Source organism: Pseudophryne corroboree, chromosome 11 (assembly GCF_028390025.1).
Source record: "Pseudophryne corroboree isolate aPseCor3 chromosome 11, aPseCor3.hap2, whole genome shotgun sequence".
In the NCBI taxonomy this organism is placed as follows: domain Eukaryota; kingdom Metazoa; phylum Chordata; class Amphibia; order Anura; family Myobatrachidae; genus Pseudophryne; species Pseudophryne corroboree.
The window spans coordinates 311,891,286-311,915,486 of record NC_086454.1 but is presented as its reverse complement, the minus strand read 5'-3'; the positions used below and the strand labels follow the sequence as shown (position 1 = coordinate 311,915,486).

The window sequence follows — 24,201 nt, the reverse complement described above, 5'->3', positions numbered from 1 at the left end:
GGTGTGCACTGGCTCCTCCCCCTATGACCCTCCTCCAAGCCTCAGTTAGATTTTTGTGCCCGGCCGAGAAGGGTGCAATCTAGGTGGCTCTCCTAAAGAGCTGCTTAGAAAAGTTTAGCTTAGGTTTTTTATTTTACAGTGAGTCCTGCTGGCAACAGGATCACTGCAACGAGGGACTTAGGGGAGAAGAAGTGAACTCACCTGCGTGCAGGATGGATTGGCTTCTTGGCTACTGGACATTAGCTCCAGAGGGACGATCACAGGTACAGCCTGGATGGTCACCGGAGCCTCGCCGCCGGCCCCCTTGCAGATGCTGAAACGAGAAGAGGTCCAGAATCGGCGGCAGAAGACTCCTCAGTCTTCTTAAGGTAGCGCACAGCACTGCAGCTGTGCGCCATTTTCCTCTCAGCACACTTCACACGGCAGTCACTGAGGGTGCAGGGCGCTGGGAGGGGGGCGCCCTGGGAGGCAAATGAAAACCTTTTTTGGCTAAAAATACCTCACATATAGCCTCCGGGGGCTATATGGAGATATTTAACCCCTGCCAGAATCCGTTAAGAGCGGGAGACGAGGCCGCCGAAAAAGGGGCGGGGCCTATCTCCTCAGCACACAGCGCCATTTTCCCTCACAGAAAGGCTGGAGGGAAGGCTCCCAGGCTCTCCCCTGCACTGCACTACAGAAACAGGGTTAAAACAGAGAGGGGGGGGCACTAATTTGGCGTTAGAAATATATAAAAAAGATGCTATAAGGGAAAACACTTATATAAGGTTGTCCCTATATAATTATAGCGTTTTTGGTGTGTGCTGGCAAACTCTCCCTCTGTCTCTCCAAAGGGCTAGTGGGTCCTGTCCTCTATCAGAGCATTCCCTGTGTGTGTGCTGTGTGTCGGTACGTGTGTGTCGACATGTATGAGGACGATGTTGGTGAGGAGGCGGAGCAATTGCCTGTAATGGTGATGTCACTCTCTAGGGAGTCGACACCGGAATGGATGGCTTATTTAGGGAATTACGTGATAATGTCAACACGCGCCAAGGTCGGTTGACGACATGAGACGGCCGACAAACAATTAGTACAGGTCCAGACGTCTCAAAAACACCGTCAGGGGTTTTAAAACGCCCGTTTACTTTAGTCGGTCGACACAGACACAGACAGGGACACTGAATCCAGTGTCGACGGTGAATAAACAAACGTATTCCTTATTAGGGCCACACGTTAAGGGCAATGAAGGAGGTGTTACATATTTCTGATACTACAAGTACCACAAAAGAGGGTATTATGTGGGATGTGAAAAAACTACCGTAGTTTTTCCTGAATCAGATAAATTAAATGAAGTGTGTGATGATGCGTGGGTTCCCCCCGATAGAAAATATGGGCGGTAGACCCTTTCCCGCCAGAAGTTAGGGCGCGTTGGGAAACACCCCTTAGGGTGGATAAGGCGCTCACACGCTTATCAGAACAAGTGGCGGTACCGTCTATAGATAGGGCCGTCCTCAAGGAGCCAGCTGACAGGAGGCTAGAAAAATATCATAAAAAGTATATACACACATACTGGTGTTATACTGCGACCAGCGATCGCCTCAGCCTGGATGTGCAGAGCTGGGGTGGCTTGGTCGGATTCCCTGACTAAAAATATTGATACCCTTGACAGGGACAGTATTTTATTGACTATAGAGCATTTAAAGGATGTATTTCTATATATGCGAGATGCACAGAGGGATATTTGCACTCTGGCATCAAGAGTAAGTGCGATGTCCATATCTGCCAGAAGATGTTTATGGACACGACAGTGGTCAGGTGATGCAGATTCCAAACGGCACAAAGGTGTATTGCCGTATAAAGGAAGAGGAGTTATTTGGGGTCGGTCCATCGGACCTGGTGGCCACGGCAACTGCTGGAAAATCCACCGTTTTTACCCTAAGTCACATCTCTGCAGAAAAAGACACCGTCTTTTCAGCTTCAGTCCTTTCGTCCCTATAAGAGTCATATCTGCCCAGGGATAGAGGAAAGGGAAGAAGACTGCAGCAGGCAGCCCATTCCCAGGAACAGAAGCGTTCCACCGCTTCTGACAAGCTCTCAGCATGACCCTGAGACCGTACAGGACCCCTGGATCCTACAAGTAGTATCCCAGGGGTACAGTTTGGAATGTCGAGACGTTTCCCCTGCGCAGGCTCCTGAAGTCTGCTTTACCAAGGTCTCCCTCCGACAAGGAGGCAGTATGGGAAAAAATTCACGAGCTGTATTCCCAGCAGGTGATAATTAAATTACCCCTCCTACAACAAGAAAAGGGGTATTATTCCACACTATATTGTGGTACTGAAGCCAGAAGGCTAGGTGAGACTTATTCTAAATCTAAAAAAATTTGAACACTTACAAAGGTTCAAATCAAGATGGAGTCACTCAGAGCAGTGATAACGAACCGGGATCCATGTCCCAAATTTGCCCTTATCACTAAGGGTACCTCAGGTTCGTGGTACAGAACTGTCACTATCAGTTTCAGACGCTGCCGTTTGGATTGTCTACGGCACCCCGGGTCTTTACCAAGGTAATGGCCGAAATGATGGTTCTTCTTCGAAGAAAAGGCGTCTTAATTATCCCTTACTTGGACGATCTCCTGATAAGGGCAAAGTCCAGGGAACAGTTGGAGGTCGGAGTAGCACTATCTCGGATACTGTTACAACAGCAGGAGTGGATTCTAAATATTCCAAAATCGCAGCTGATCCCGACAACAAGTCTCCTGTGCTTAGGGATGATTCTGGACACAGTCCAGAAAAAGGTGTTTCTCCCGGAAGAGAAAGCCAGGGAGTTATCCGAGCTAGTCAGGAACCTCCTAAAATCAGTGCATCATTGCACAAGGGCCATGGTAAAAAAATGGTGACTTCCTTCGAAGCAATTCCAGTCGGCAGATTTCATGCAAGAACTTTTCAGTGGGATCTGCTGGACAAATGGTCCGGATCGCATCTTCAGATGCATCAGCGGATAACCCTATATCCAAGGACAAGGGTGTCTCTCCTGTGGTGGTTACAGAGTGCTCATCTTCTAGAGGGCCGCAGATTCGGCATTCAGTTTTGGATGTTGGTGACCACGGAGGCCAGCCCGAGAGGCTGGGGAGCAGTCACACAAGGAAAAAATTTCCAGGGAGTGTGATCAAGTCTGGAGACTTTTCTCCACATAAATATAGCTAAGGGTAAATTTATAATGCTCTAAGCTTAGCAAGACCTCTGCTTCAAGGTCAGCCGGTATTGATCCAGTGGGATAAAACATCACGGCAGTCGCCCACGTAAATAGACAGGGCGGCACAAGAAGCAGGAGGGCAGTGGCAAAAACTGCAAGGACTTTTCGCTGGGCGGAAAATCATGTGATAGCACTGTCAGCAGTGTTTCATTCCGGGAATGGAAACTGGGAAGCAGACTTCCTCAGTAGGCACGACCTCCACCCGGCAGAGTGGGAACTTCAGGGGGAAGTTTTCCACATGATTGTAAACCGTTGGGAATTACCAAAGGTGGACATGATGGCGTCCCGTCTGAACAAAAAACGGGACAGGTATTGCGCCAGGTTAAGAGACCCTCAGGCAATAGCTGTGGACGTTCTGGTAACACCGTGGGTGTACCAGTCGGTGTATGTGTTCCATCCTCTGCTTTTCATACCTAAGGTACTGAGAATTATAAGACGTAGAGGAGTAAGAACTATACTCATGGCTCCGGATTGGCCAAGAAGGACTTGGTACCCGGAACTTCAAGAGATGCTCACAGAGGACTTATGGCCTCTGCCGCTAAGAAGGGACTTGTTTCAGCAAGTACCATGTCTGTTCCAAGACTTACCGCAGCTGCGTTTGACGGCATGGCGGTGGAACGCCGGATCCTAAGGGAAAAGGCATTCAGGAAGAGGTCATTCCTACCCTGGTCAAAGCCAGAAAGGAGGTGACCGCACAACATTATCACCACATGTGGCGAAAATATGTTGCGTGGTGTGAGGCCAGGAAGGCCCCACGAAGAAATTTCAACTCGGTCGATTCCTGCATTTCCTGCAAACAGGAGTGTCTATGGGCCTCAAATTGGGGTCCATTAAGGTTCAAATTTCGGCCCTGTCGATTTTTCTTCCAGAAAGAATTGGCTTCAGTTCCTGAAGTCCAGAAGTTTGTCAAGGGAGTATTGCATATACAACCCCCTTTTGTGCCTCCAGTGGCACTGTGGGATCTCAACGTAGTTCTGGGATTCCTCAAAACACATTGGTTTAAAACCAGTCAAATCTGTGGATTTGAAGCATCTCACATGAAAAGTGAACATGCTCTTGGACCTGGCCTGGACCAGGCGAGTGTCAAATTGGTGGTTTTTTTTTCTTAAAAAAGCCCATATCTGTTTGTCCATTCGGACAGGGCAGAGCTGCGGACTCGTCCCCAGTTCTCTCCCTAAGGTGGTGTCAGTGTTTTACCTGAACCAGCTTATTGTGGTGTCTTGCGCCTACTAGGGACTTGGAGGACTCCAAGTTGCTAGATGTGGTCAGGGCCCTGAAAATATAGGTTCCAGGACGGCTGGAGTCAGGAAAACTGACTTGCTGTTACCCTGTATGCACCCAACAAACTGGGTGCTCTTGCTTTTAAGCAGACTTTTGCTAGTTGGATGTGTAATACAATTCAGCTTGCACATTCTGTGGCAGGCCTGCCACAGCCAAAATATGTAAATGCCCATTCCACAAGGAAGGTGGGCTCATCTTGGGCGGCTGCCCGAGGGGTCTCGGCTTTACAACTTTGCCGAGCGGCTATTTAGTCAGGGGCAAACACGTTTGTAAAATCCTACAAATTTGATACCCTGGCTAAGGAGGACCTGGAGTTCTCTCATTCGGTGCTGCAGAGTCATCCGCACTCTCCCGCCCGTTTGGGAGCTTTGGTATAATCCCCATGGTCCTTTCAGGAACCCCAGCATCCACTAGGACGATAGAGAAAATAAGAATTTACTTACCGATAATTCTATTTCTCGGAGTCCGTAGTGGATGCTGGGCGCCCATCCCAAGTGCGGATTATCTGCATTACTTGTACATAGTTACAAAAATCGGGTTATTATTGTTGTGAGCCATCTTTTCAGAGGCTCCGCTGTTATCATACTGTTAACTGGGTTCAGATCACAGGTTGTACAGTGTGATTGGTGTGGCTGGTATGAGTCTTACCCGGGATTCATAAATCCTTCCTTATTGTGTACGCTCGTCCGGGCACAGTACCTAACTGAGGCTTGGAGGAGGGTCATAGGGGGAGGAGCCAGTGCACACCACCTGATCCTAAAGCTTTACTTTTTGTGCCCTGTCTCCTGCGGAGCCGCTATTCCCCATGGTCCTTTCAGGAACCCCAGCATCCACTACGGACTCCGAGAAATAGAATTATCGGTAAGTAAATTCTTATTTTCTCTCCGCAGTTAGTGGCTCATTTATCAGGCTGTGACCCGGCCTCGGTGGCAGAGTGTCTGAAGAGGAAATCAGAGCAGGAGATTCTCTCCGTGACAGCACTAATGGTATGTTCTATCATCGCTTCATCCAGACTACAATAATAATGTTTATTAGGGACCTAGTCATTATCGCCTATGGGCTCGTTACACATGCAGAAACGCTGGTTCTCAGAGCCCACTCCTTCCTATGGGAAGGTGGTCCGGGGGTTGCTAAGAGGTATCCGCTCGGATCCCTCCTCCGACATCGCCCAGCATGACCTTTGGCTGTGCGCATGCAGGGCTGTTTCTAGCCAATTTGGCACCCAGTGCGAGATTTAAAAATGCGCCCCCCCATGACATAAAAAAATGTGCTGCCCCCACCACACACCTAGATTAAAAAAACACACCTTGCGCGCGCACCCGAAAAGGGGCGTGGTCTCATCTAAATGGGTGTGGCCTCATCTAATGGGTGTGGCCTCATCTGAAAAGACTACCTCACAATCTAGTTTTTGACCCTACTCCAACAGATCACGACCACCACAGGAAAAAAAAATTCCACCATATTAAGCCCCACACAGTAATGCCCCCTGCACCATATTATACCACACACTGCAATGCCCTTGATCAGTGCCGTAACTAGACATTTTAGCGCTGTGTGCAAGAAACAGCCTCGCCCCCCCCTCTGCGCGCAAAAAATATGTAGGGGCGCGGCTTCATGGGGAAGGGGTGTGGCCACAAAATAATACCAATTCATATTACTGTGCACAGTAGTCTCTATTATTCAAATTACGCCACACAGTAGCACCACTACACCAGGTAGAGCCCCTTTTACATATTATGGCAGACAGATTCACCTTTTAACACATTACGGCAGACAGCGTCCCCTTTTTACACATTACGGCAGACAGCGTCTCCCTTTTTACACATTACGGCAGACAGCATCCCCTTATTACACATTATGGCAGATTGCGTCCCCATATTACACATTACAGCAGATTGCATCCCCTTATTACACATTACGGCAGACAGCGTCCCCTTATTACACATTACAGCAGATTGTGTCCCCTTATTACACATTACGGAAGACAGCATCCCCTTTTTACACATTACAGCAGACAGCGTCCACCTTTTTACACATTACGGCAGACAGCATCCCCTTTTCTCTGACGTCCTAAGTGGATGCTGGGACTCCGTCAGGACCATGGGGAATAGCGGCTCCGCAGGAGACAGGGCACAAAAGTAAAGCTTTAGGATCAGGTGGTGTGTACTGGCTCCTCCCCCTATGACCCTCCTCCAAGCCTCAGTTAGGTTTTTGTGCCCGTCCGAGCAGGGTGCAATCTAGGTGGCTCTCCTAAAGAGCTGCTTACAAAAAGTTATTAGGTTTTTTATTTTCAGTGAGTCCTGCTGGCAACAGGCTCACTGCATCGAGGGACTTAGGGGAGAGAAGTGAACTCACCTGCGTGCAGGATGGATTGGCTTCTTAGGCTACTGGACACCATTAGCTCCAGAGGGATCGAACACAGGCCCAACCATGGAGTCCGGAGCCGCGCCGCCGACCCCCCTTGCAGATGCCGAAGATTGAAGAGGTCCAGAAACAGGCGGCAGAAGACTTTTCAGTCTTCATGAGGTAGCGCACAGCACTGCAGCTGTGCGCCATTGTTGTCAGCACACTTCACACCAGCGGTCACTGAGGGTGCAGGGCGCTGGGGGGGGGCGCCCTGGGAAGCAATGTATAATACCTTTCTTGTGGCAAAAAATACATCACATATAGCCCTTGAGGCTATATGGATGTATTTAACCCCTGCCAGATCTCAGAAACTCCGGGAGAAGAGCCCGCCGAAATAGGGGGCGGGGCCTATTCTCCTCAGCACACAGCGCCATTTTCCTGCTCAGCTCCGCTGTGAGGAAGGCTCCCAGGACTCTCCCCTGCACTGCACTACAGAAACAGGGTAAAACAGAGAGGGGGGGCACTTTTTTGGCGATATTACTATATTTAAGCTGCTATAAGGATACAACACTTCTGTAGGGTTGTTCCCATATATATTATAGCGCTTGGGTGTGTGCTGGCAAACTCTCCCTCTGTCTCCCCAAAGGGCTAGTGGGGTCCTGTCTTCAATAGAGCATTCCCTGTGTGTCTGCTGTGTGTCGGTACGTGTGTGTCGACATGTATGAGGACGATGTTGGTGTGGAGGCAGAGCAATTGCCGGTAATGGTGATGTCACCCCCCAGGGAGTCGACACCGGAATGGATGGCTTTGTTTATGGAATTACGGGATAATGTCAGCACATTACAAAAATCTGTTGACGACATGAGACGGCCGGCAAACCAGTTAGTACCTGCCCAGGCGTCTCAGACACCGTCAGGGGCTGTAAAACGCCCTTTACCTCAGTCGGTCGACACAGACCCAGACACGGACACTGAATCTAGTGTCGACGGTGAAGAAACGAACGTATTTTCCAGTAGGGCCACACGTTATATGATCACGGCAATGAAGGAGGCTTTACATATCTCTGATACTGCAAGTACCACAAAAAGGGGTATTATGTGGGGTGTGAAAAAACTACCTGTAGTTTTTCCTGAATCAGAGGAATTGAATGATGTATGTGATGAAGCGTGGGTTAACCCAGATAGGAAAGTGCTAATTTCAAAAAAGTTATTGGCATTATACCCTTTCCCGCCAGAGGTTAGGGCGCGCTGGGAAACACCCCCTAGGGTGGATAAGGCGCTCACACGCTTATCAAAACAAGTGGCGTTACCGTCTCCTGATACGGCCGCCCTCAAGGATCCAGCGGATAGGAGGCTGGAAACTACCCTGAAAAGTATATACACACATACTGGTGTTATACTGCGACCAGCAATCGCCTCAGCCTGGATGTGCAGCGCTGGGGTGGTTTGGTTGGATTCCCTGACTGAAAATATTGATACCCTGGATAGGGACAGTATTTTATTGACTTTAGAGCAATTAAAGGATGCTTTTCTTTATATGTGAGATGCGCAGAGGGATATTTGCACTCTGGCATCGAGAGTAAGTGCGATGTCCATATCTGCCAGAAGAAGTTTATGGACGCGACAGTGGTCAGGTGATGCGGATTCCAAACGGCATATGGAAGTATTGCCGTATAAAGGGGAGGAATTATTTGGCGTCGGTCTATCGGATTTGGTGGCCACGGCAACTGCCGGGAAATCCACTTTTTTACCTCAGGCCCCCTCCCAACAGAAAAAGACACCGTCTTTTCAGCCGCAGTCCTTTCGGTCCTATAAGAACAAGCGGGCAAAAGGACAGTCATATCTGCCCCGAGGCAAAGGAAAGGGTAAGAGAGGGCAGCAAGCAGCTCCTTCCCAGGAACAGAAGCCCTCCCCGGGTTCTGCAAAGCCCTCAGCATGACGCTGGGGCTTTACAAGCGGACTCAGGAGCGGTGGGGGGTCGACTCAAGAATTTCAGCGCGCAGTGGGCTTGCTCACAGGTGGACCCCTGGATCCTGCAGGTAGTATCTCAGGGGTACAGGTTGGAATTCGAGAAGTCTCCCCCTCGCCGGTTCCTAAAGTCTGCTTTGCCAACGTCTCCCTCAGACAGGGCGACGGTATTGGAAGCCATTCACAAGCTGTTTTCTCAGCAGGTGATAGTCAAAGTACCCCTCCTACAACAGGGAAAGGGGTATTACTCCACGCTATTTGTGGTACCGAAGCCGGACGGTTCGGTAAGACCTATTCTAAATCTGAAATCTTTGAACCTGTACATAAAAAAATTCAAGTTCAAGATGGAGTCACTCAGAGCAGTGATAGCGAATCTGGAAGAAGGGGACTTTATGGTGTCCCTGGACATAAAGGATGCTTACCTGCATGTCCCAATTTGCCCTTCACATCAAGGGTACCTCAGGTTCGTGGTGCAAAACTGTCATTATCAGTTTCAGACGCTGCCGTTTGGATTGTCCACGGCACCTCGGGTCTTTACCAAGGTAATGGCCGAAATGATGATTCTTCTGCGAAGAAGAGGCGTATTAATTATCCCTTACTTGGACGATCTCCTGATAAGGGCAAGGTCCAGAGAACAGCTGGAGGACGGAGTAGCACTAACTCAAGTAGTGCTGCAACAGCACGGGTGGATTCTGAATTTTCCAAAATCTCAATTGAACCCGACGACACGTCTGCTGTTCCTGGGAATGATTCTGGACACGGTTCAGAAAAAGGTGTTTCTTCCGGAGGAGAAAGCCAGGGAGTTATCCGAACTTGTCAGGACCCTCCTAAAACCAGGAAAAGTGTCTGTGCATCAATGCACAAGAGTCCTGGGAAAGATGGTGGCTTCTTACGAAGCGATTCCATTCGGCAGATTCCACGCACGAACTTTTCAGTGGGATCTGCTGGACAAATGGTCCGGATCGCATCTGCAGATGCATCAGCGGATAACCCTGTCGCCACGGACAAGGGTGTCTCTTCTGTGGTGGTTGCAGAGTGCTCATCTGGTAGAGGGACGCAGATTCGGCATACAGAATTGGGTCCTGGTGACAACGGATGCCAGTCTGAGAGGCTGGGGAGCAGTCACACAGGGAAGAAACTTCCAGGGTGTGTGGTCAACCCTGGAGATGTCTCTTCACATAAATATACTGGAGCTAAGAGCGATTTACAATGCTCTAAGCCTGGCAAAACCCCTGCTTCAGGGTCAGCCGGTGTTGATCCAGTCGGACAACATCACGGCAGTCGCCCACGTAAACAGACAGGGCGGCACAAGAAGCAGGAGGGCAATGGCAGAAGCTGCAAGGATTCTTCGCTGGGCGGAAGATCATGTAATAGCACTGTCAGCAGTGTTCATTCCGGGAGTGGACAACTGGGAAGCAGACTTCCTCAGCAGACACGATCTACACCCGGGAGAGTGGGGACTTCATCCAGAAGTCTTCCACACGATTGTAAACCGTTGGGAAAAACCAAAGGTGGACATGATGGCGTCCCGCCTCAACAAAAAACTGAACAGATATTGCGCCAGGTCAAGAGACCCTCAGGCGATAGCTGTGGACGCTCTGGTGACACCGTGGGTGTACCAGTCGGTGTATGTGTTTCCGCCTCTGCCTCTCATACCAAAGGTATTGAGAATTGTACGGCAAAGGGGAGTAAGAACAATACTAGTGGCTCCGGATTGGCCAAGAAGAACTTGGTACCCGGAACTTCAGGAGATGCTCACGGAAGATCCGTGGCCTCTACCTCTAAGAAGGGATCTGCTTCAGCAGGGACCCTGTCTATTTCAAGACTTACCGCGGTTGCGTTTGACGGCATGGCGGTTGAACGCCGGATCCTAAGGGAAAAAGGCATTCCAGAGGAAGTCATTCCTACCCTAATTAAGGCCAGAAAGGAAGTGACCGCACAACATTATCACCGCATTTGGAGAAAATATGTTGCGTGGTGTGAGGCCAGAAAGGCCCCGACGGAGGAATTTCAACTGGGTCGTTTCCTGAATTTCCTGCAAACAGGATTGTCTATGGGCCTCAAATTGGGGTCCATTAAGGTTCAAATTTCGGCCCTGTCGATTTTCTTCCAAAAAGAATTGGCTTCAGTTCCTGAAGTCCAGACGTTTGTCAAAGGAGTACTACATATACAGCCCCCGGTGGTGCCTCCAGTGGCACCGTGGGATCTCAATGTAGTTTTGGAGTTTCTCAAATCCCATTGGTTTGAGCCGCTCAAATCGGTGGATTTAAAATATCTTACATGGAAAGTAACCATGTTACTGGCGCTGGCTTCAGCCAGGAGAGTATCAGAATTGGCGGCTTTGTCGTACAAAAGCCCATATCTGATTTTCCATTCGGACAGGGCAGAACTGCGGACGTGTCCTCAATTTCTCCCTAAGGTGGTTTCAGCATTTCATTTGAACCAGCCTATTGTGGTGCCTGCGGCTACTAGCGAATTGGAGGACTCCAAGTTGCTAGACGTTGTCAGAGCTCTAAAAATATATATTTCTAGGACGGCTGGAGTCAGAAAATCTGACTCGCTGTTTATACTGTATGCACCCAACAAGCTGGGTGCTCCTGCTTCTAAGCAGACGATTGCTCGTTGGATTTGTAGCACTATTCAACTTGCACATTCTGTGGCAGGCCTGCCACAGCCTAAATCTGTAAATGCCCACTCCACCAGGAAGGTGGGCTCATCTTGGGCGGCTGCCCGAGGGGTCTCGGCATTACAACTTTGCCGAGCAGCTACGTGGTCAGGGCAGAACACGTTTGCAAAATTCTACAAATTTGATACCCTGGCTAAAGAGGACCTGGAGTTCTCTCATTCGGTGCTGCAGAGTCATCCGCACTCTCCCGCCCGTTTGGGAGCTTTGGTATAATCCCCATGGTCCTGACGGAGTCCCAGCATCCACTTAGGACGTCAGAGAAAATAAGAATCTACTCACCGGTAATTCTATTTCTCATAGTCCGTAGTGGATGCTGGGCGCCCATCCCAAGTGCGGATTGTCTGTAATACTTGTACATAGTTATTGTTAAACAAAATCGGGTTGTTATTGTTGGAAGCCGTCTTTTCAGAGGCTCCTCTGTTATCATACTGTTAACTGGGTTCAGATCACAGGTTATATGGTGTGATTGGTGTGGCTGGTATGAGTCTTACCCGGGATTCAAAATCCTTCCTTATTGTGTACGCTCGTCCGGGCACAGTATCCTAACTGAGGCTTGGAGGAGGGTCATAGGGGGAGGAGCCAGTACACACCACCTGATCCTAAAGCTTTACTTTTGTGCCCTGTCTCCTGCGGAGCCGCTATTCCCCATGGTCCTGACGGAGTCCCAGCATCCACTACGGACTACGAGAAATAGAATTACCGGTGAGTAAATTCTTATTATTACACATTACGGCAGATTGCGTCACCTTATTACACATTACGGCAGACAGCGTCCCCTTATTACACATTACGGCAGACAGCGTCCCCATAACACACATTACAGCAGACAGCATCCCCTTATTACACATTATGGCAGATTGTGTCCCCATATTACACATTACGGCAGACTGCGTCCCCTTATTACACATTACGGCAGAGAGCGTCCCCCTTATTGCACATTACGGTAGACAGCGTCCCCTTATTACACATTACGGCAGACAGCGTCCCCTTATTACACATTACGGCAGACAGCGTCCCCATAACACACATTACAGCAAACAGCATCCCCTTATTACACATTACAGCAGATTGTGTCCCCATATTACACATTACGGCAGACTGCGTCCCCTTATTACACATTACGGCAGAGAGCGCCCCCTTATTACACATTACGGCAGACAGCGTCTGCTTATTACACATTACGGCAGACAGCGTACCCTTATTACACATTACAGCAGACAGCATCCCCTTATTACACATTACGGCAGATTGTGTCCCCATATTACACATTACGGCAGATAGCGTCCCCTTATTACACATTACGGCAGATAGCGTCCCCTTATTACACATTACGGCAGACTGCATCCCCTTATTACACATTATGGCAGATAGCGTCCCCTTATTACACATTACGGCAGACAGCGTCCCCTTATTACACATTACGGCAGACAGCGTGCCCATATTACACATTACGGCAGACAGCGTGCCCATATTACACATTACGGCAGACAGCGTCCCCTTATTACACATTACAGCAGACAGCATCCCCTTATTACACATTACGGCAGATTGCGTCCCCATATTACACATTACGGCAGATTGTGTCCCCATATTACACATTACGGCAGATAGCGTCCCCTTATTACACATTACGGCAGACAGCGTCCCCTTATTACACATTACGGCAAACAGCGTCCCCTTATTACACATTACGGCAGACAGCGTCCCCTTATTACACATTACAGCAGACTGCGTCCCCTTATTACACATTACGGCAGACAGCGTCCCCATATTACACATTATGGCAGACAGTCCCTACACACACAGCCTGTCACCTACAGTCACACCACACACACACACACACACACACACACACACACACACACACACATTCCCCCCCTCGTGCCAACTTTACCTCAAGGAGAGCTGTAGTGGAGACGGAAGCAGACAGATCAAACAGCAAAGTCGGGGGCGTGGCCTAATCGCGGACCCGTGGCCACGCCCCCTGTCAGCACAGATACGCGGCCTGGGAGACAAGGAGGCACAGGACCGGACATACAAATCACATCTAGTGTCCTGCTCCGCCGCTGCAGCTACAGTGCTTCTGCAGACGAGCACTGAGCAGCGGGAACCCACATGTGTTGCCGGCGGTCCTGCGCCCTCAGTGCACATGCGCTGTGTGCCAGGCACCGCCGGCACATACCTAGTTACGGCACTGCCCTTGATACATTAAATCCCCACACTACGGCAGGCAAAAGTCCCCATTTCACACATTATGGCAGGTGTCCCCATTTTACACATAGAGAGAGAGAGAGAATACTTACAGAGGCAATTACCGCTCTTCGGCCCGCCTCACCAGTCGCTCCTCGCGCCGGCCTTTCCCTCTTCCTAACTTGGATCCCCCTCTGTACTCCGCTCGGGGGGGGGGGGGGGGGGAGTTTCGCGGAGTGACGGGGTTGCGTCGTGACGTAACGACGCAACCGCGTCATTCCGTGAAACTCCGCCCCCCGAGCGGGTTACTCGGGGAGAAATAGGAGGGGGAAGCAGGGAGCCACAGTTAGGGCCGCGGCGGGCGCCCAGTGCGGTTGCACTGCTCGCCTGCCCCAAGAAACGGCCCTGTGCGCATGGGTGACACGGATCACCTCTGTAGCAGTGATACTGATCACAGGCACCGCGGCTTTTTCACAGCAGCTCTCCCTGCACCAATGATAAATAGACCCTACAGAATTACAATTATCGGAACAATACTATCAAAACTGTGAGAGTAGGATTAGTTATCTGGTTGTTTTAGATGCAATGTAGACAGAAGCTGACATGACGACTGTTCCGTTTTTGCAGTAACTGTCTCTGTATTGTGGAACCTTTGTAGCTTTCTCTGTAGTTCTTTATCAGACTCAATGAGTCATCACTTTTCATTGGGTCACCGTTATCAGGCTGCTGTATTATCACTTTACTTGGGTCAAAGCACAACTTTCACATGTGCACCTCACCTCACCTCATTATCTACTGTGGTTGTTTTATGACTTGGAAAATAAGAAGCAGCGCTGTGTGTGTTTATCTGATCCTAATAAATAGGCGGCACTCACAGGACTTGGCAGACGTTGTTATGGAGATGAAAAATCTAGAACAGGAACATGTTATAGAATTTCTGAGGCTGATTCTGACTTTTCTGCAACCGCCTCTGAGTCTGCATGTTACGCCAGTCGCCGTCTGCGACCTAATGCAAATGCTGCTACACAGCCCTTCCCTGGTATAAATCCATGCATTCAAACAGGGCCATCTTAACTAGTGATGAGCGGGTTCGGTTTCTCGGAAACCGAACCCCCCCGAACTTCACCCATTTTACACGGGTCCGAGGCAGGTTCGAACCTTCCCGCCTTGCTCGGCTAACCCGAGCGCGCCCGAACGTCATCATCCCGCTGTCGGATTCTCACGAGATTCGGATTCTATATAAGCAGCCGCGCGTCGCCGCCATTTTCACTCGTGCATTGGAGATGATAGGGAGAGGACGTGGCTGGCGTCCTCTCCGTTTATTGTTGAGCTTGATTGCTTTATTGCTTAATTGTGGGGAGGACTGGGGAGCAGCTGTTAGGAGGAGTACAGTGCAGAGTTTTGCTGATCAGTGACCACCAGTCCGTTCTCTGCCTGAAAAAAACGCTCCATATCTGTGCTCAGTGTGCTGCATAATAATATATCTGTGCTCACACTGCTTAATTGTGGGGACTGGGGAGCAGCTGTATTATATAGCAGGAGTACAGTGCAGAGTTTTGCTGACAGTGACCACCAGTATACGTTGTCTGCCTGAAAAACACTCCATATCTGTGCTCAGTGTGCTGCTTTATTGTGGGAACTGGGGACCACCAGTATAATTAATATTATATAGGAGGAGTACAGTGCAGAGTGACCACCAGTATACTATATATAGCAGTACGATACGGAAGGCCACTGCTGTGCCTACCTCTGTGTCGTCATTAAGTATACTATCCATCTACATTCTATACCTGTGGTGCATTTTAGTTTTGCAGTTTGCCGACACAGTGACCACCAGTATACTATATATAGCAGTACGATACGGAAGGCCACTGCTGTGCCTACCTCTGTGTCGTCATTAAGTATACTATCCATCTACATTCTATACCTGTGGTGCATTTTAGTTTTGCAGTTTGCCGACACAGTGACCACCAGTATACTATATATAGCAGTACGATACGGAAGGCCACTGCTGTGCCTACCTCTGTGTCGTCATTAAGTATGCTATCCATCTACATTCTATACCTGTGGTGCATTTTAGTTTTGCAGTTTGCCGACACAGTGACCACCAGTATACTATATATAGCAGTACGATATGGAAGGCCACTGCTGTGCCTACCGCTGTGTCGTCATTAAGTATACTATCCATCTACATTCTATACCTGTGGTGCATTTTAGTTTTGCAGTTTGCCAACACAGTGACCACCAGTATACTATATATAGCAGTACGATACGGAAGGCCACTGCTGTGCCTACCTCTGTGTCGTCATTAAGTATACAATCCATCTACATTCTATACCTGTGGTGCATTTTAGTTTTGCAGTTTGCCGACACAGTGACCACCAGTATACTATATATAGCAGTACGATACGGAAGGCCACTTCTGTGCCTACCTCTGTGTCGTCATTAAGTATACTATCCATCTACATTCTATACCTGTGGTGCATTTTAGTTTTGCAGTTTGCCGACACAGTGACCACCAGTATACTATATATAGCAGTACGATACGGAAGGCCACTGCTGTGCCTACCTCTGTGTCGTCATTAAGTATACTATCCATCTACATTCTATACCTGTGGTGCATTTTAGTTTTGCAGTTTGCCGACACAGTGACCACCAGTATACTATATATAGCAGTACGATACGGAAGGCCACTGCTGTGCCTACCTCTGTGTCGTCATTAAGTATGCTATCCATCTACATTCTATACCTGTGGTGCATTTTAGTTTTGCAGTTTGCCGACACAGTGACCACCAGTATACTATATATAGCAGTACGATATGGAAGGCCACTGCTGTGCCTACCTCTGTGTCGTCATTAAGTATACTATCCATCTACATTCTATACCTGTGGTGCATTTTAGTTTTGCAGTTTGCCGACACAGTGACCACCAGTATACTATATATAGCAGTACGATACGGAAGGCCACTGCTGTGCCTACCTCTGTGTCGTCATTAAGTATACAATCCATCTACATTCTATACCTGTGGTGCATTTTAGTTTTGCAGTTTGCCGACACAGTGACCACCAGTATACTATATATAGCAGTACGATACGGAAGGCCACTGCTGTGCCTACCTCTGTGTCGTCATTAAGTATACTATCCATCTACATTCTATACCTGTGGTGCATTTTAGTTTTGCAGTTTGCCGACACAGTGACCACCAGTATACTATATATAGCAGTAGGATACGGAAGGCCACTGCTGTGCCTACCTCTGTGTCGTCATTAAGTATACTATCCATCTACATTCTATACCTGTGGTGCATTTTAGTTTTGCAGTTTGCCGACACAGTGACCACCAGTATACTATATATAGCAGTACGATACGGAAGGCCACTGCTGTGCCTACCTCTGTGTCGTCATTAAGTATACAATCCATCTACATTCTATACCTGTGGTGCATTTTAGTTTTGCAGTTTGCCGACACAGTGACCACCAGTATACTATATATAGCAGTACGATACGGAAGGCCACTGCTGTGCCTACCTCTGTGTCGTCATTAAGTATGCTATCCATCTACATTCTATACCTGTGGTGCATTTTAGTTTTGCAGTTTGCCGACACAGTGACCACCAGTATACTATATATAGCAGTACGATACGGAAGGCCACTGCTGTGCCTACCTCTGTGTCGTCATTAAGTATACTATCCATCTACATTCTATACCTGTGGTGCATTTTAGTTTTGCAGTTTGCCGACACAGTGACCACCAGTATACTATATATAGCAGTACGATACGGAAGGCCACTGCTGTGCCTACCTCTGTGTCGTCATTAAGTATACTATCCATCTACATTCTATACCTGTGGTGCATTTTAGTTTTGCAGTTTGCCGACACAGTGACCACCAGTATACTATATATAGCAGTACGATACGGAAGGCCACTGCTGTGCCTACCTCTGTGTCGTCATTAAGTATACAATCCATCTACATTCTATACCTGTGGTGCATTTTAGTTTTGCAGTTTGCCGACACAGTGACCACCAGTATACTATATATAGCAGTACGATATGGAAGGCCACTGCTGTGCCTACCTCTGTGTCGTCATTAAGTATGCTATCCATCTACATTCTATACCTGTGGTGCATTTTAGTTTTGCAGCTTGCCGACACAGTGACCACCAGTATACTATATATAGCAGTACGATACGGAAGGCCACTGCTGTGCCTACCTCTGTGTCGTCATTAAGTATACTATCCATCTACATTCTATACCTGTGGTGCATTTTAGTTTTGCAGTTTGCCGACACAGTGACCACCAGTATACTATATATAGCAGTAGGATACGGAAGGCCACTGCTGTGCCTACCTCTGTGTCGTCATTAAGTATACTATCCATCTACATTCTATACCTGTGGTGCATTTTAGTTGTGCGCAGTATATATAGTAGTAAGCCATTGCTATTGATACTGGCATATAATTCCACACATTAAAAAATGGAGAACAAAAATGTGGAGGGTAAAATAGGGGAAGATCAAGATCCACTTCCACCTCGTGCTGAAGCTGCTGCCACTAGTCATGGCCGAGACGATGAAATGCCATCAACGTCGTCTGCCAAGGCCGATGCCCAATGTCATAGTAGAGAGCATGTAAAATCCAAAAAAACAAAAGTTCAGTAAAATGACCCAAAAATCAAAATTGAAAGCATCTGATGAGAAGCGTAAACTTGCCAATATGCCATTTACGACACGGAGTGGCAAGGAATGGCTGAGGCCCTGGCCTATGTTCATGGCTAGTGGTTCAGATTCACATGAGAATGGAAGCACTCATCCTCTCGCTAATAAAATGAAAAGACTTAAGCTGGCAAAAGCACAGCAAAGAACTGTGCGTTCTTCTAAATCACAAATCCCCAAGGAGAGTCCAATTGTGTCGGTTGCGATGCCTGACCTTCCCAACACTGGACGGGAAGAGCTTGCGCCTTCCACCATTTGCACGCCCCCTGCAAGTGCTGGAAGGTGCACCCGCAGTCCAGTTCCTGATAGTCAAATTGAAGATGTCAGTGTTGAAGTACACCAGGATGAGGATATGGGTGTTGGGGAGGAAATTGACAAGGAGGATTCTGATGGTGAGGTGGTTTGTTTAAGTCAGGCACCCGGGGAGACACCTGTTGTCCGTGGGACGAATATGGCCATTGACATGCCTGGTCAAAATACAAAAAAAATCAGCTCTTCGGTTTGGAATTATTTCAACACAAATGCGGACAACAGGTGTCAAGCCGTGTGTTGCCTTTGTCAAGCTGTAATAAGTAGGGGTAAGGACGTTAACCACCTCGGAACATCCTCCCTTATACGTCACCTGCAGCGCATTCATCATAAGTCAGTGACAAGTTCAAAAACTTTGGGTGACAGCGGAAGCAGTCCACTGACCAGTAAATCCCTTCCTCTTGTAACCAAGCTCCTGCAAACCACACCACCAACTCCCTCAGTGTCAATTTCCTCCTTACCCAGGAAAGCCAATAATCCTGCAGGCCATGTCACTGGCAAGTCTGACGAGTCCTCTCCTGCCAGGGATTCCTCCGATGCATCCTTGAGTGTAACGCCTACTTCTGCTGGCGCTGCTGTTGTTGCTGCTGGGAGTCGATCGTCATCCCAGAGGGGAAGTCGGAAGACCACTTGTACTACTTCCAGTAAGCAATTGACTGTCCAACAGTCCTTTGCGAGGAAGATGAAATATCACAGCAGTCATCCTGCTGCAAAGCAGATAACTCAGGCCTTGGCAGCCTGGGCGGTGAGAAACGTGGTTCCGGTATCCATCTTTAATTCAGAGGCAACTATAGACTTGATTGAGGTACTGTGTCCCCGGTACCAAATACCATCTAGGTTCCATTTCTCTAGGCAGGCGATACCGAAAATGTACACAGACCTCAGAAAAAGACTCACCAGTGTCCTAAAAAATGCAGTTGTACCCAATGTCCACTTAACCACGGACATGTGGACAAGTGGAGCAGGGCAGACTCAGGACTATATGACTGACAGCCCACTGGGTAGATGTATTGCCTCCCGCAGCAAGAACAGCAGCGGCGGCACCAGTAGCAGCATCTCGCAAACGCCAACTCGTTCCTAGGCAGGCTACGCTTTGTATCACCGCTTTCCATAAGAGGCACACAGCTGAAAACCTCTTACGGGAACTGAGGAAGATCATCGCAGAATGGCTTACCCCAATTGGACTCTCCTGGGGATTTGTGACATCGGACAACGTCAGCAATATTGTGCGTGCATTACATCTGGGCAAATTCCAGCACGTCCCATGTTTTGCACATACATTGAATTTGGTGGTGCAGAATTATTCAAAAAACGACAGGGGCGTACAAGAGATGCTGTCGGTGGCCAGAAGAATTGCGGGACACTTTCGGCGTACAGGCACCACGTACAGAAGACTGGAGCAACACCAAAAACGCCTGAACCTGCCCTGCCATCATCTGAAGCAAGAGGTGGTAACGAGGTGGAATTCAACCCTCTATATGCTTCAGAGGATGGAGGAGCAGCAAAAGGCCATTCAAGCCTATACATCTGGCCACGATATAGGCAAAGGAGGGGGAATGCACCTGACTCAAGCGCAGTGGAGAATGATTTCAACGTTGTGCAAGGTTCTGCAACCCTTTGAACTTGCCACACGTGAAGTCAGTTCAGACACTGCCAGCCTGAGTCAGGTCATTCCCCTCATCAGGCTTTTGCAGAAGAAGCTGGAGACATTGAAGGAGGAGCTAAAACAGAGCTATTCCGCTAGGCATGTGGGACTTGTGGATGGAGCCCTTAATTCGCTTAACCAGGATTCACGGGTGGTCAATCTGTTGAAATCAGAGCACTACATTTTGGCCACCGTGCTCGATCCTAGATTTAAAACCTACGTTGTATCTCTCTTTCCGGCAGACACTAGTCTGCAGCTGTTCAAAGACCTGCTGGTGAGAAAATTGTCAAGTCAAGCGGAACATGACCCGTCAACATCTCCTCCTTCACATTCTCCCGCAACTGGGGGTGCGAGGAAAAGGCTAAGAATTCCGAGCCCACCCGTTGGCGGTGATGCAGGGCAGTCTGGAGCGAGTGCTGACATCTGGTCCGGACTGAAGGACCTGCCAACGATTACTGACATGTCGTCTACTGTCACTGCATATGATTCTGTCACCATTGAAAGAATGGTGGAGGATTATATGAGTGACCGCATCCAAGTAGGCACGTCAGACAGTCCGTACGTATACTGGCAGGAAAAAGAGGCAATTTGGAGGCCCTTGCACAAACTGGCTTTATTCTACCTAAGTTGCCCTCCCTCCAGTGTGTACTCCGAAAGAGTGTTTAATGCAGCCGCTCACCTTGTCAGCAATCGGCGTACGAGGTTACTTCCAGAAAATGTGGAGAAGATGATGTTTATTAAAATTAATTATAATCAATTACTCCGTGGAGACATTCACCAGCAGCAATTGCCTCCAGAAAGTACACGGGGACCTGAGATGGTGGATTCCAGTGGGGACGGATTAATAATCTGTGAAGAGGGGGATGTACACAGTGAAAGGGGTGAGGAATCGGAGGATGATGATGAGGTGGACATCTTGCCTCTGTAGAGCCAGTTTGTGCAAGGAGAGATTGATTGCTTCTTTTTTGGTGGGGTCCCAAACCAACCAGTCATTTCAGTCACAGTCGTGTGGCAGACCCTGTCACTGAAATGATGGGTTCGTTAAAGTGTGTATGTCCTGTCAGTGGCGGAACAAGCAAGCGGTGGGCCGAGGTGCAACAAAATGCTTTGGGCCCCCCCCCCCATCCCATCCAAGTCCACCCCATGGGCAGTGCGCGCCGTAGGCGCGCGCAAAAATACATAGTGGCGTGGTTTCGTGGGGAAGGGGTGTGTCCACAAAATAATACCAATTCATAAAACGGTGCACAGTAGTCTCCATTCTTCAAATTACGCCGCACAGTAGCACCACTACACCAGGTAGAGACCCTTTTACTCCTTACAGCGAACAGATTCCCCTTTTTACACATAACGGCAGACAGCGTGCACTTTTTACACATAACGGCAGACAGCGTGCCCTCGTTACACATAGCGGCAGACAGCGTGCCCTCGTTACACATAGCGGCAGACAGTGTGCCCTCGTTACACATAGCGGCAGACAGCGTGCACTTTTTACACATTACGGCAGACAGCGTCCCCATTTTACACATTACGGCAGACAGCGTCCCCATTTTACACATTACGGCAGACACCATACACTTTTACACATAACGGCAGATAGCGTGCCCTTTTTACACATTACGGCAGGCAGATTCTACCTTTTTACACATAGCGGCAGGCAGATTCCCCATTTTTATACATAGCGGCAGGCAGATTCCCCATTTTTATACATAGCGGCAGGCAGATTCCCCATTTTTACACATTGCGGCAGGCAGATTCCCCATTTTTACACATTGCGGCAGGCAGATTCCCCATTTTTACACATTGCGGCAGGCAGATTCCCCATTTTTACACATTGCGGCAGGCAGATTCCCCATTTTTATATTGCGGCAGGCAGATTCCCCATTTTTACATTGCGGCAGGCAGATTCCCCATTTTTACATTGCGGCAGGCAGATTCCCCATTTTTATACATAGCGGCAGGCAGTCCCAACAAATAAAAAAAGAAAGAGACAGACAGAAAGAAAGAAAGATAGAAAAAAGAATTATACTTACCCTCCCTGTTGGCTCAGGCTCCTCGGTGCAGCTTCCCGGGCAGTAGAGAAGAAGGAGGATGGAGGTGAAGGAGGGAGCCGCAGCAGCGCTGTGTTACTGGTGGAGGCGCTGCTGCTGCTGCCCCTCTGCTTCCCTATAGGCTGTTCTCAGAGACAGCCTATAGTGAAGCAGAGGAGCAGCAGCAGCAGCGCCTCCACCAGTAACAAAGCGCTGCTGCGGCTCTCTCCTTCACTGAGAGACTGTGACCTGTTTGTGTATGAGGGAGGGAGGGACGGACCCTCCTCCCTCCTTCGTGTGCGGGTGGCCAGAATCGTTCCTTATGACGGGCGGGTCACGGGAGCGCTGGTGTGCGGCTGCGGCATGACATACAATGAGTCATTGTGACTCATTCATGTAATGCCGGCCGGCGGCTGTGGGCCCTTGAGTGCGGCGGGGCCCCAGTGCAATGCACTGCCTGCCCCGCCAGTAGTTCCGCCCCTGTGTCCTGTTTATACAACATAAGGGTGGGTGGGAGGGCCCAAGGACAATTCCATCTTGCACCTCTTTTTTCTTTCATTTTTCTTTGCATCATGTGCTGTTTGGGGACAATTTTTTTGAAGTGCCATCCTGCCTGACACTGCAGTGCCACTCCTAGATGGGCCAGGTGTTTGTGTCGGCCACTTGTGTCGCTTAGCTTAGCCATCCAGCGACCTTGGTGCACCTCTTTTTTTCTTTGCATCATGTGCTGTTTGGGGACTATTTTTTGGAAGTGCCATCCTGCCTGACACTGCAGTGCCACTCCTAGATGGGCCAGGTGTTTGTGTTGGCCACTTGTGTCGCTTAGCTTAGCCATCCAGCGACCTTGGTGCAAATTGTAGGACTAAAAATAATATTGTGAGGTGTGAGGTGTTCAGAATAAACTGGAAATGAGTGGAAATTATGGTAATTGAGGTTAATAATACTATGGGATCAAAATGACCCCCAAATGATATGATTTAAGCTGTTTTTTAGGGTTTTTTGAAAAAAACACCCGAATCCAAAACACACCCGAATCCGACAAAAACATTTCGGTGAGGTTTTGCCAAAACGCGTCCGAATCCAAAACACGGCCGCGGAACCGAACACAAAACCCGAAAAATGTCCGGTGCACATCACTAATCTTAACATACAGTATGGGCTCATTGGGCAGTTGCCTAGGGACCCACTATTCTAGTGGCCTTCGAGCAAGGGGCAGGCTGGGCCATGGGCATTTGCCCCAAATCCCCCCCTTCCCCTGGCCAGTGCCTTCAGAGCTTCTTGGGTGGCAGGTAGAGAATGCTGTCCGGCCACTCTGATTGTGAAATATCCAGAATGGCCAGGCTGCAATCTCTACCTGCCTCCCAGCCTGCAGCCAGACAGTGAATGTCTGTGAGCATGCTGATTGGTGGATGGCTGGAGTTATCCACCAATCAGAGTGCAGCCTTCTCCACTTGCCTGTTATCTTCAGTGCACTTCAATCACAAATCCAACGCTATCTGGACGCATGCGCAGAAGAAAATATTGCTCTGCTGCGTTCGACACCGGCAGGGCGTGCCCCTAAAAATCAGCCCCTTTTGTCCCTGTAAAGCCATCTGGTTTTTATTTGCAGCCATGAGGCTGCTTTTTAGGCCAGACGGTGAGTGTGGCCCAGTAACTCCAGCAGCCTTCACTCTGCATGTGCAGTGGAGCACTGCGTGGTCTGTCAGTGCCACTGCGAATCAACGATAACAATCACATTGGAGCTACCCATAACAGTATATGGGAGGGAAGAGGGGGGGGAGGGGGGAGGGGGCTAGATGCATATA

At 48.9% G+C, this 24,201-nt stretch overlaps 1 protein-coding gene across 1 annotated transcript in view; it reads left to right on the top strand.

Moving 5' to 3' along the window:
- Nucleotides 1-24,201, top strand: part of LOC134969579 (fatty acyl-CoA hydrolase precursor, medium chain-like) — a 173,966-nt gene that overhangs the window by 124,104 nt on the left and 25,661 nt on the right. Inside the window, exon 7 of the mRNA XM_063945627.1 lies at nt 5,403-5,498. Coding sequence (XP_063801697.1) covers nt 5,403-5,498 — 96 coding nt within the window. The remainder of the gene's footprint in view (nt 1-5,402; nt 5,499-24,201) is intronic.